Source organism: Mesocricetus auratus, unplaced genomic scaffold (genome assembly GCF_017639785.1).
Source record: "Mesocricetus auratus isolate SY011 unplaced genomic scaffold, BCM_Maur_2.0 Super-Scaffold_100007, whole genome shotgun sequence".
Lineage (NCBI taxonomy): Eukaryota > Metazoa > Chordata > Mammalia > Rodentia > Cricetidae > Mesocricetus > Mesocricetus auratus.
In genome coordinates, this window is record NW_024429191.1 from 55598358 (window position 1) to 55611789 (window position 13432).

The following is a 13432-nucleotide window of genomic DNA, read 5'->3' on the forward strand; positions in this document are numbered from 1 at the left end:
CCTCTGTAAACAATTTCGTTATCAAATGGTGGTCAGTGAGCCACCATTATCAAGCCTGATATATCAGAAATTAAAACATCACCAACAAGCACCACATCAAAGCTGGTTCCTCACAATGAACAGTGTGGAAGCAAGCTCTCAGTGTCTAACCTACCTTACTACTGTCACAAAGCAGGAAGAGTTCAGCAAACATCTGTCTCCGAATGTCAGTTTTTATGATCTCCCGGAATTCTTCTGCATAGTGGCAAAGATGTTTAAGGAGTTCCTCAAAAACTTCACTTTTCAAGTCTGCAACGTGTGCAGAGATGTACTGCAGAAAAAAGTAGGATAAGTGACTTAAAACCACGTTCTTCATTTGGGTTTTCCCAATGGTTTTCAGTTCACGTATACAAATGATATCAGCTGTAAAATGTTTCCACTTATCATTCAAAGTGTTTTCATGTAAGTGCCCATCTGTGTATCTGTGTGGGAGGAGAGAGAGAGAGAGAGAGAGAGAGAGAGAGAGAGAGAGAGAGAGAGAGAGAGAGAGAGAGAGAGAGAGAGAGAGAGAGAGAGAGAGGAGAAACAGTCTTGATATTCTCAAAGTCTCTGTTCTGGTCTATTTCTAAAGCCCTCGGATCCTGAGCCTTTCTCTTTCAGCTTTTTCAGTTGGTTTCTAGTTCTTGTAATTAATATGTAATACATACATGTGAAAAAGTTCCATTTTAGTAATTTGCTACAGAAACCAAGTCATTTGTTTTAAATAGAAAATGTTTTTATATATTCATGAGCACATTTAAAGTATTTTTAAGTTTATTTTTATTTTATATTGTGTATATGAAACTTTTCCTGCATGTGTGTGTATGTGTACCACATGGATGCCCAGTGCCGTGGAGGTCATAAGAAGGCTTCGGGTCTCCTGAAACTGTGAGCTCCTATGTGGAAGCGTAGGACCAAACCTGGGTCCTCTGCAAGGGCAACAGGTGCCTTAACCATTGAGCCATCTCTCCAGCCCAACATGAGCACATGGTTAAAGCTGATTGTTCATCTTCTCACTAATATCACCCAGGCACATTTAGAATGCAGAACGTAAAAGACATTTTGGGCTGTAGAGATGCCTCAGCAGTTAAGTGCACTTGGTGCTTAATCATGAGGACCAGAGTTCAAATACCAGCACCCATATCAGGTGGCTCACAAATGTCTGTAACCACCTTCAAGGAATCTAACACCCTCTTCTGACACCTGAAGGAATCCCCACACATGTGTGTATACAGTTGCACAGATGGAGACACAAGCATATATACACATATACTTTTTAAAAAGATGCATTATACTTGTAGCCATGTAAATGAATTATAAACTATTACTTGATTTGCAAAAACAGGTTAGTTCTATTACTTGATTTGCAAAAACAGGTTAGTTGCTTGTTTGGAGGCAGGGTCTCACCTTCAGCCTGGCCTCGGATTCCTTTGTAGACAAGACTAGCCTTAAATTTCTGAACTTTTACCTCTACTTCCTGACTGCTGAGATTACAGTTATGTCCTACCATGCCTGGATTCTGCTGTGCTGGGGTGTGGTAGGAACCATTCTACCAACCAAGCTCTACCCCTACCACCAGTTGTCATTATTCTTGATGGGTCAATGAGCACAGTTAAGTTCTAATCTAATAACTGGAGAAGCAGAGTGGTACAAGGGGTTAAATTTTTGTCTGGATTCAAAGTCTAGTTTCTATTCTCTTTCACTAAAAAATGGGTATCATGGCAGCAACTGTCTCAGCGGACATGGTGAGGTCACAGAAATGGGCACACAGTATGCCCAGGATCTGGGTATTCCACACAATAACTTTATAGCCATTTTTATTGTTTACTCCACAGCTTGTTGAGAAATTGGCAAATGTCATTTTCTTTATAGAATAAAACAGTCCTTCCAGAGAACAGAAACTATATTCTTAGAGGAGGAGAGCTGAATGAGATCAGTGATTTTTACAGTGTGGTCCATTCACCAACAGCATTGCATAAGAATGTGCTGGGAATACAGTTTGGAGCTGTGCCCCTGAGTTACTGCATCAGAAATCCTGGGGTTGAGATCAATCTGTGTTTTAAGAAGCCTTATGGAGGATATAGGTTTGCTGAAGTATGAGAACAACTGAGCTGGATGATGTCAGGTAATTGGTCCTAATTAGTTCAGTATCCTGAGATCTTATTGTTTAGCACTAATGACTCTTAGCTTGATTAGTAGACATTTTTAAAATTTACTCATTTTATAGAATATTGCACAATTGACATTTTTTATATTGTGGATCAATCCTCTAATATTGAAAAATATTGGTTCATGATAAATATCGTTCTATATTTTATTTAGCTTTTGGGAATTAATGCTAAAGCTATGTGAATTTTTTGGTTGTGGGGATTCTATTGAATCAAGAACTAGCTAAAAAAAACCTCTGTCTGAAAGACAGTTAAACACCCTGGATTCATAACCTATATGTTTTCTGAGTGAGCATATTCCAATTGTGAAATGTGTCTGTAATGTAACATAGAGATTACCAGTCATTCACCTAACCACACATTCAATTCTAAACAGAACAATTACAGAAAGTTAAATGTCCTTATAAGAACAGAAGAAAAGTGAAGATACATGGGTGGCCTGTGTTTTTATAACCTTGCAAAGTATGAATTAAAACTTAATGACCATCACTTTAAAAGCTCTGTGAGCTGCTTAACATTTGAATTGCCTTTTGTCAAGCTACCTCTCTGAGCCAGGTCTAAAAAAAATACTCTCTCTGTGTTTTTCTATTCTGATTTGACGTTGAGAACATGGCAAATGTCACATTTAATCAATTGGTAGCTGCTGTCAAGAGTCTACTCTGTTGGGACATCAAGAATCGTGCTTATTTAATTGCAGAAATAATGGAGAGTTCACAGAGTAGCCAGTGCAAGAGCAATGGGAAGAGAACCATGTTTAGAAATTGTCTCGCTGAGGTATCTGTAAGTCTTGGTAGGTAGTAACTCCCAACTTGTATCTGTAAGTCTTGGTAGTTCACAAGGAGTCTGCAAACAAGGCGTAGAGTATACAAGTACAGATTGTGTTTGTGATCAAGCATTGAGGAAGTGGTTTGTTTGTACAGACTTTGAGTAGAAAACTAGCTTCCCAGTTTCAGAAGGGGCGTTTAAACAAGAACAATTATTGAGGGTTGGGGATACAGCTCAGTGGTAGAACATTCATTCAACATGCACAAGGACCTGGTCTTGATCCCAAACATTATATACAAAAAGGTAATTATAGCTAGTTCTACACTAAGCAGTACTACTTTTGAGTCTTGGCTTTTTAAAATTCTATCTAGCAAATTAATTAAACAAAGGGCACATTTAATACTCAGTAAAAGTAAAAAAATATAACTAAAACATACAGTGGTGCCCCTTATTAGTGAAATATAACAGGTAATGACATGAACTAGGCAGTATTTTTCCCCAAATTCCTGTTGTGGGCCTAATTCTTAGTATCTCAGAATATAACTATATTTGAAGAGGTAGTTAAATTAAAATGGGGCTTTTAGATGTAGGCCCTAATCTAGTAGGACTCCTTGTATGAAGAAGAAATTTGGACACACACAGTTGAATGGATATGTGAAGGCACAGGGGGAAATTAGTCATCGATAAACCGAGGAAACCAATCATTACAGGGGATAACTAGTCCTCTATAAACCAAAGAGACTGATCATCACAGGGGATAACCAGTCATCTATAAACCAAGAAGACAGATCATCAACATAAACCAACCTTGTTGACATTTGTCTCAGATTTCTTTTTTTTAAATTTCTATTTTTAAAATTTAAATTAGAAACAAGGTTGCTTCACATGTCAACCCCAGGTCCCTCTCCCTTTTCCTCCCCTCCTCCCACACCCTCCCACCAACCCCCCCAGCACACCCTCCTTTCCCCAGGGAGGGTGAGGCCCTACATGAGGGTGTCCATAGTCTGTCATTTCATCCAGGGCAGGGCCTAGACCCTCCCCCCATAGTCTAGGGTGAGTGTGCATCTCTCATTGTGGGATGGGTTGTCTCAGAGTTCTAATCTACAAAATTATAGAAAATAAACTTTTGTTATTTTATCCACTCAATGTGTGGTACTTTGCCATTACAACACTAGCAAAGTACTCCAGGGGATGAGAAATTGCTGGTCAGTCAGTTCCTGTTATGTATTTCTTACAGAAGAAGACTGTCCAGGAAGAGACACACTGACTTAGAGGCTTGTTCACCCTTCCCTTCTCATTTCTCTGGCAGAGAATTCTCTCTGCCTTATCTTAAGAAAGCAGTAGAGACACATCTGTGAGCTTTCATCCCCTCCCTTTCTGTGATGTCCCCTGTTATGACTCAATGATTGCCATTTTCCCAAACATATTCCATGATCACATGGCAACTGAATGGTATAGTCTCCACTCTGTAGCACTTGTAGTTAATATCTTGTCTTTAAGGCTAATCTTAATATTTTCTTCCAGTTTCATAAGCAGATGCCAATAAAACACCCTTAAAGCAAACTACATGAGAAGCAAGTGACATGAGCCAGGTACTGTGGCTTGTGCCTAGAAAACCACTGACGTGAGGGGCTGAAGTAAGAGGGTAGAGTTCAAGGCCAGTGCGGGTTATTTAGTGAGATCTCATCTCAAACACGAAACAGCAAGCACTCAAGGCACTATGTGTGCCACACAGGATGGCCCAGTGATTTCTTTTTGGTCAGATCATTAAATATTTTCATGCAAGGTTTTCCTTGTTGAGATAAGGCCTCACCATGTGCTCTCTGTTGGCTTAGCTTAAGAAACATTTTCTTGGGTTTTACCTAGGTAAGTGTTTTCTTGAAGTGTCTGATTGTGTAATGTTTGCATTTAGGAAGAGGTGTTCAGACATGTTAGGAAAACTAATGTTAACAGCCTAGCCCAGCAAATAAGACAAAATTAATACACATAATTAAAGGAGATAGTGTGAAGCTGATGAATGCCTCATAGATCCATTAGCATTCTACATACTATCTTTTCCAATAGGGCTCAACCTAGTGTTACCTTCTCAACCTTGATCTCTGAGTCTTATCCTTATGATACAGTTATAAAAAATTATCTCATGCCATATAGAAAAATGTGTTTTTTAGTCTTTTATACCTTTGTGACTTTTCTGTAATTGTAGTCCATGATAACAGCAGATAGAACAAAGCCTAAAAAGTGGCAAGACATCAACAAAATAGTTGGATATCCCATTTTATAACTTCTTCATCTGAGTACACATTTACCAGTATTCCATAAAATTAGATATAAGGGGCTGGGGGACATGGTTCAGTTCCTAACATGCTTGTTGTGTAAAGATAAAACCTTGAACTCTGATCCCAACTACTCACAAAAGAAGCAAGTGTGAAGACATACTTCATCTGTCAAAACCTTAGCACTGGGGAGGCAGAGACAGGTCATGGAGCTTGATGGCCAGCCAGCCTAGTCAATCAGGTTTAGTCACGGACCCTGTCTCAAAAAATAAGGTGGACAGGGTCCAGGGGAGACACTCAGCGTTGACTTCTGGTCTCCACACATGTGCTGCAGCACAAAATAGATAAATGTAGTAATAAGTTTTAAAGAGTAACAGTAACAATTATTAGCAAGGATGTGGAACAATGGGAGTCATCTTGCTGCCTATGGGAAAAGAAAACAGTCTGACAGCACTAGAAACATGATGGACACTCAAGAGAAATGAAACCATCTATTTGTGTAAAAACTTACACATACAAGTTCATGACAGAATTTGTTCACAGTGGACAAAAATTGAGAGCAACCCAAATGTCCATCCACTGCTTCGAGGATAAACAAAAGCTGCCGTGTTCATAGCAAGGAATGCCATTGATGATATTTTATTTGGCAATAAAAATGGAGCAATGTGCTGAGAAATGAATAAACGTAGAAAACATCACACGTGAAAGAAGTAAAAAATCACAAGCCGTGTGGTGGCAGCACACACCTTTAATCCCAGGGAGGCAGTGGCAGGCAGATCTCTGTGAGTTTGAGGCCAGCCTGGTCGAAAAATTCCCCCCACCCCCGCAAAAAAAGTAAAAAAAAAATCACATTGGGTGATTCCATTTACAGAAATTATCCCCAATAGGCAAAGCTACTGAGACAGAAAGTACATTAGTGGTTGCCGATGTTTGGAAGACAATGAGGAGTGACTATTACCACGTGGAGGGCTTCCTTTTCAGGTGAAGGCAATGTTCTAAAGTGGATTTGGGGTCCATGAGAGATCAGGTTATGGGAGGATGTAAGGGGAGCGTACTGAAATAGACTTCTGGGAAGTGTGGGGGAAGAGGACATTCCAGGGTCAGTTAAAAACCCGTTGAAAGGGAATCTCCCAAGAATCTACAGGGCTGACCCCAGCTGAGATGTCAAGCAAAAGCGGATAGGAAGCATGAACTTGCCATCTCCTGTGACCAGATTGGTCCCCAGCCCAATTGTTATCAGAGAGGCATCATCCTGCAACTGATGGACACAGATTCAGATCCACAGCCAAACATTAGGCAGAGTTTAAGGAATCCTGCAGAAGAGTGGGAGGAAGGATTGTAGGAGCCAGAGGGGTCAAGGACACCACAAGAAATCCCAAAGAATCAACTAATTTGGGCTCATAGGGGCTCACAGAGACTGAACTGACAACCAGGGAGTCTGTATGGGACTGACCTAGGCACTCTGCAAATATGTTGCAGTTGTAAAGCTTGGTCTCCTGTGGGACTCCAAACAGCGGAAACAGGGGCTGTCTCTGAGTCTTTTGCTGGCTTTTTGGGACCCTACTCCTCATTCTGGGTTGCCTTGCCCAGACTTAATACATGGGAGATGCTTCATTTGACTGCAACTTGATATGCCACGTTTTGTTTGTACTCATGGGAAACCTGCCCTTTCCTAAACAGAAATGGAGGAGTGGATTAGAAATGGAAACGGGTGGGTGGGGTGGGGACTGGGAAGAGAGGGGGAAGGGGAAACTGGGACCAAGATGTAAAATAAAGAAATAAATTGATTTTTAAAAATGGTACTCTACTTTGTAAATATACTAAAATCCATCAAGGTAGGAAGAGGCAACATGGCTACAGAGGCAAGGTCGGTGATGTTATAAGTAATAACACCCAATAGTGACTAGTGAACTTGAACAGTTTCCAGGTCTGTGAGAAACAAATTTTTGTTGTTTTTAAAAACAAACTTTGTAGCAATTTGTTGTAGCAATAATAAGAAAGAAATAATGTGTGAATTAAATCCTAATAAAGCTCTTACCAATGAAAATTTTAATAGCTCCATAATAATTGTGCATTTTTGTTCATTTGTCTTTATATTTCTAATATAGTTTTTTATATATTCTCTTGCAACATGATGCCATTAGATTTAAGAGAGTCCTATCATCTTTATCAATTTTATAAATATAATGTTTTATCATTTAGAAGTAAGAAAAATAATTTCGATCTGATTGAATTACATTTAATTCTGAAGCCTGCTCAATTTTGTTTACTTATTTCATTTATCTGCTATCCCATTATCAATTCTTTTGTATGCTTTGTCATTCTATATTAGGTGATTTGTTTATAAAACAGATGTAGCACCATCCCCCATCCATTATGGAAAGCTGCAAACCCTAAGATGGATGATTGGCTGATCTTAAACCATTTTGGGAAGTGGAATGGAGGCTTACCAAAAGCACACAATAAGTGCCTAGATGCATCTTATTTTTGAGATGCAGAAAGACTATTCATCTTAAAATTGGGGAAGCTGGTTGTTTGGGCTGTTTTGGAGATTTCTGAAATTTTTTTATATATATAGTTTTGCTCTATAGCCCAGACTGGCTTCTAATTCACAATTCTTCCAGCTCAGCCTCTCAAATACCAAGATTGCAGGCATGTAGCACCATGCCCAGATGAGAAGCTACATTTAAGAAGACAATGTTAAAGAAGATTCTCTCTTTAACTAGGAGTCATTTTTACAATACCATTGCAATAATAGTGTTTTCCCAAAAATTTGAGCATTGGAAGGAAATCTCAGTGGATAGTGCACTTGCTGCTTTTGCAGAGGATTGGGGTTCGGTCTTTGGCACCCAAATGACAGGTCACAACCTTCTGTATCTCTAGTTTCAGAAGATCTTCCATCCTTTTCTGGCCTCAAGGGCATCATGCACACATATAGCGTACTTACATACAAGCAGGCAAGCATTCATACACATAAAATAATAAATATTTTAAAAATTCCAATGATGCTACTTTGGCAATGGTAAAATAGGGGCCCTAGAATAAATTCACTCTCAACTCAACAAAGATTTAACTTTTCATTTCAGCTTGGAAGGTTAAACTTTGCCTCTAAAGAACTGAAAGGACAACGAGACTGCCCCTACCAGACTGTCATGTAACAAACACACTCTCTCACAGCCCCACCCTGCTGCTTGTTCATTTGCTTCTCTAGTGATTCTGGGAACAACTGGAAATTTTATCACAAAATTGTCACATGCTATTTGCAGCTGAGTTTTTTAAAGTAGAAAAGAAAGACTTTTTTGCTTTGTTTTTTGTTCTGTCCTCTCTGGCTTTGAATTATCTGATAGCAAAGGGAGACTAGGTGATACATTTAAATACATAGTCTTTAGAGGTACATGTCATAGAGCATCCTTCTTTCTGGAAAACATAAATTTATGTGGGTACTGAACATTTATATGAAAATTTGCAAAATGTTTTCTTTTCCTTTGAGACAATGATGCATTTTTTTCTCATTTGGAAAATTAGCTACTTGTAACAGAGGAGTTTGTGCAATAAAGAGTTGTATATTTATTCAAAATAATTGTCAAGTTCATCTTAAAAATAAAAACACCCATAAGAGACAGTGACAACTGAGCTGCTCTTGAGAGAGTCACATCCACACAGGCTCGACAAGAAGTGCCTTAAATGATCTGATTTGTGTTCACCAGAATTAACAAAAATGTTTCAAAATTAGAGAATATCTTTAAATTATTTTTAATTAAGGAAATTTGAGCTGGTGAACACCTTTAATCCCAGCACTCAGAGGCAAAGGCAGGCAGATCTCTGAGTTGGAGGCCAGCCTGGTCTACGGAATGAATTCCAGGACAGTCAAGGCTACACAGAGAAACCCTGTCTCATAAGCAGACGATTGTAATAATAAAATATGAAAATAAAATTGAAGAAGTTGGAAAAACACTCATAATTGGTGATCATATATGAAAATGCCATCAACATAATGAGAATTTGTAATTCTAACTTAAACTAAACATTAAAAGGTAAGACAAATGTGGAGACTGGGATATGTCCTGCTCAAAGTTACCCTGTGTGGTATAGAACACTTGCTTCAAGCTAGGACTTGTCCTGAGCAATCCTATTTTAACAAAGAGCAGCTCCCTCAGTCTTCAGTGTAAACTCTGAGGTGGAATGACTCACATCTTGCCTGTGTAAGTGAACAACCGTAGCACAGACATGAGGCAGATACTGCTAAACAACCTCTTTATACAGTAAGAGTAAACACCTATGAACTTCAAATTAAATCAGGAACACCTGGACACATGGCGCTATCGAAACCACATCAGAAACCCAGACCCAGGAGCGAATTAAACACACCACACCAAAAAATGATGTAACCACCTCACTTGGTATTATAAAGGTCAATTTTCCCCCAATCCAGGAAAATGGCCACAGCAATGTACCTCTAACCTGGACTTCAGTTCAAGTGAAATTTCTCCTGCCTAGGACAAGCTGACACTAAAATTGCCCTCCCTCCCCACACCCCAGCAGCTTTTGACAACTCTGCACCTGCAATTTATAAAGCTTATCTGACCCCCACTCCTGCCCTTGTCCCTGCCCCTACCCCCATAGACATTTCCTGGAGTCTGAATCGGCTTTCCAGAAATCTTTGCCTTCACTATGGCCTCTTTGAACCCTGTGGACACTTTACCTTTTTGAAGCCATCCTGTAGCTCTCTCTCTCTACCCATTGTGAAGTACGTTATATTTTAATTCTCTTAAATACTACTACAGCCATTTAATTATTATTAGTAATAATAACTAAGACTGATGGAGTCTACCAAGTGAAAACAGTAGCACTTGGTGAGTTAAAGTCAAAGAAGCCGAAGCATCTTGTGAATTCATGAAATCACACATTGAATGCGGCAAGACAACAATGTGCCCAATGATGTAGCTTGCTCACACTAGAAAAGAAATGAATAGGTCACATAATAAAACGTTTTAACAATAAAGTATTTAACCTCTATTTTTAAAAATGTATTTTTTGGTGCATTGGTGTTTTCTTTGTATATGTCTGTATGAGGATGTTGGATACCCTAAAATTGGAATTACAGAAAGTTGTGAGCTGCCATGTGTGTGCTGGGTACTTTGGAAGGGCAGCCAGTGCTTTTAACTGCTGAGCAATCTCTCCAGGTCCTTAACCTCTATTAAAAAAAAGTGAGGAGCAGGGGACATATCTCAGAGGTCCAGTGATGTACAGGGCCCTCAGTGTAATCTCCAAGCACTGAAAGAAAAAGAAAAGCGAACTTCAGCTTTTTATTCTTAGTAATGCTTGTTGTAGGTGAGAATAAATACCTGGAGAGCTCTTGTACATTGCTGTTGGGAGAATAAATCAATGCGATCAACAGCACGATTGACAGTAGGGACCCAACGCCTTTTCAGCTTGTTCCTTCTTGACCTGGACATTTCCACTTCTGGGAGTCTATTCTGAAAAAATTACTGGAGTTCCCTACCATAACAATTAGACTAGACTAGGCATTTTTGAAAATTGAAATTATTTCCTCATACTTCTAGAGGCTGGACTGTTCAAATCAAAGGTTGAGAAGAGTCAGTGACTGATAAAGTCTCTTTCCTTGGGTTGCAGATGGCTGCCTTCTTGTTTGTTCTCACATGGGCTTTCCATGGTGTGCATGCTCATATCCACATGTATGCTCCCCCAACTCAGAGAGAGAGAGAGAGAGAGAGAGAGAGAGAGAGAGAGAGAGAGAGAGAGAGAGGAAGAAAAAGAAAGAGCTTTTTATAAAGTCACTAGCCCTATTCCACTTCTAGTTCACGATTTTAAACGGCAAAGATTTACACACAAATACTGATCTTATTTTTATTAGGAATATGAGAAAGTAACTGTCCAACAATAAAGATATGATTAAGCAATGATAAGACATATAGCAAAACATTACGATGACATTAAAATGATTTAGGAACCAAGTTGGAGAAGTGCTTTCCCCTATTTCTCTAATGTAAATATAGCTAAAACCCTAGACATAAGACTTAAAACAAGAAAACAAGCTTAATATCTATGAGAGCAAAGAAGGAGGTAGCAGTCTGTCCAGGGACCTGTACAGTGGTGAGGGCTTTGGGATTTTGGCTTCATAGATGCCATTCAGAAATGCCAATAAGACTAGATGAAAGCAACAATAAAACCAAGAAAAGTTTGCTTTAGCCAAAGGAGTAAAAGTGTGAGTCACTATGATCTGAGGGAAAAAAAAATCATAATTCTAACAGTGGATATAAGTTGGTAAAAGAATTACAGGCTTAACATTTTTCTTCTTTAAACTTTTTTGTTGATAATTTTCTATAGTAAGTCCATATTACTTTCTTATTGATATATAATTCACATATGATTAAAATTCATATTACTTTTTTGTTTGTTTGTTTGTTTTTTCGAGACAGGGTTTCTCTGTACTGTTTTGGAGCCTGTCCTGGAACTCGCTCGGTAGACCAGGCTTGGTCTCGAACTCAGAGATCCACTTGCCTCTGCCTCCTGAGTGCTGGGATTAAAGGCCTGCGCCACCAAGCCCATCTCAAGAACATTTTCTAGATTGCTTATTTGTAGAGAAACTACTAAGACAACTAGGTCAGTAGCATTGAGAATCAATTTTTGCAAAGAAATACAAGTTATGCCTACAGTTACATTAAAGAGAGAAAGCCTTGCCTTTCCTGAATTTACTTTTCCCCTTCCTGCAGGCAAGCATGTGGAGGGTGGAGAATCATTCTCAGAAGTAGCTTCTCTCCTGCTGCCTTTTGTGCTCCTGGGTTCAACCTCAGGTCATCAGGCTTGCCTCTACCTGACTTGCTGAGTCATCTCACTTGGCTACTCTAAACTATGATAACTCTGCCATTTATTCTGTGTGTTTTCGAGTAGTGTATCTCATTTGTGTGGGATCGAGACAAGAACCATTCAGAAATGTTTAAGAAATCCTTCACACAGAAACTCTATCTCCCACATGGTTGTCACCTTTAGTGGTGTAAGAACGTGTGAGAAGAAATCGTGAAAGCTGAATTAGCTCTTGAATTCATTACAGAAAAACTGGAGGAAGAGAGGACACAAAAGACTTGAAAGCAGGCTGTGGCAGACAGAATTCTGGTCTAACAAAATGGCTTCTTTCACTTACTCCATTACAGCAGAATCATACTTTCTCAGGTTTAAAAATGCCATGAAGACTTCCAGTCTTAGATCTCATTATAGTTGTACAATCAGATTTCACTGGATACAAAATCCTGGTTTTTCTTGATCTTATCAGAAGGTGTCAGTACAAGTTCTTCATATTTTTATATCATGAATGTCATGAATTGAAAGAAAATAAAGGAACTATTTGAAAGTTATAACCCAACTTCTGAGGGGTTAAATATTTTGAAGTACGTATCTTAGAAATGATAAGTTTTATTCTTCCATTTGATTGAATCCTCATATGATGTGCATTACATCTATCAAAAGATAATGAAACTGGCAGAATAATTTGATACAAATATAAACATCACATCTCCTTACTTGTATAAATTGCTGTTGGTTCAGGCCTGGGTCCACAGATTTGATCATAACCAGATCTTTGCAACGCGATTCTAATTTTAGAATAAAAGTTATTTGCTAATTAGTTTATATGTAATAAATTCATATTTTATATTTATAATATAGTACTAAAATTATTCTCAATTAGTGTCTATCCATAGTTTTGGTAAAAAATATATAGTTGGGTAACATACCAATTGCTACCAAGGGGTTTTTCCTTGGCTTTATTTAACCAAGAATGGATCATAATTTTTAATAACTAGGTTGGAATAAAGCAGAATCATATATGAATAATAACATAAAGGACTAAAAAACCCCTGTATGTTTATGAGAGCATTTATGCCAGCAGATCTAAACTGAAAGGTCTCTGTGAATATCCTCTTTAAAGCATTTCTTTTTTTTTAAGAGTTAGTCTACCATTTTATTTTATATTTTGAGACAGGATCTTTTTATATGTGTTTGGCTGTCCTAGAATTTGCTCTGTTGATCAGATTGCCGATTCCCCGCAGTGCTGAGATTAAATGCGTGTACCACCACACCCAGCTTAAAATTTCTTTGACTTTAATGTTTCTCAAATTAACAAACTCCATGTGAATGTGGTCTTTTGGTAAACGATGTAAATAATATAAAGGCTATTCACCATCTCAAAAA

The 13432-nt window shown here is 38.5% G+C and overlaps 1 protein-coding gene across 1 annotated transcript in view; it reads right to left on the reverse strand.

Annotated features, from left to right (window-relative positions):
* Window positions 1–13432, reverse strand: part of Efcab5 (EF-hand calcium binding domain 5) — a 115907-nt gene that overhangs the window by 59397 nt on the left and 43078 nt on the right. The window contains exons 7-8 of the mRNA XM_040749171.1: window positions 12764–12834; window positions 155–310 (exon numbers count right to left, since the gene is read on the reverse strand). Of these exons, the coding sequence (XP_040605105.1) occupies window positions 155–310; window positions 12764–12834 (227 nt within the window). The remainder of the gene's footprint in view (window positions 1–154; window positions 311–12763; window positions 12835–13432) is intronic.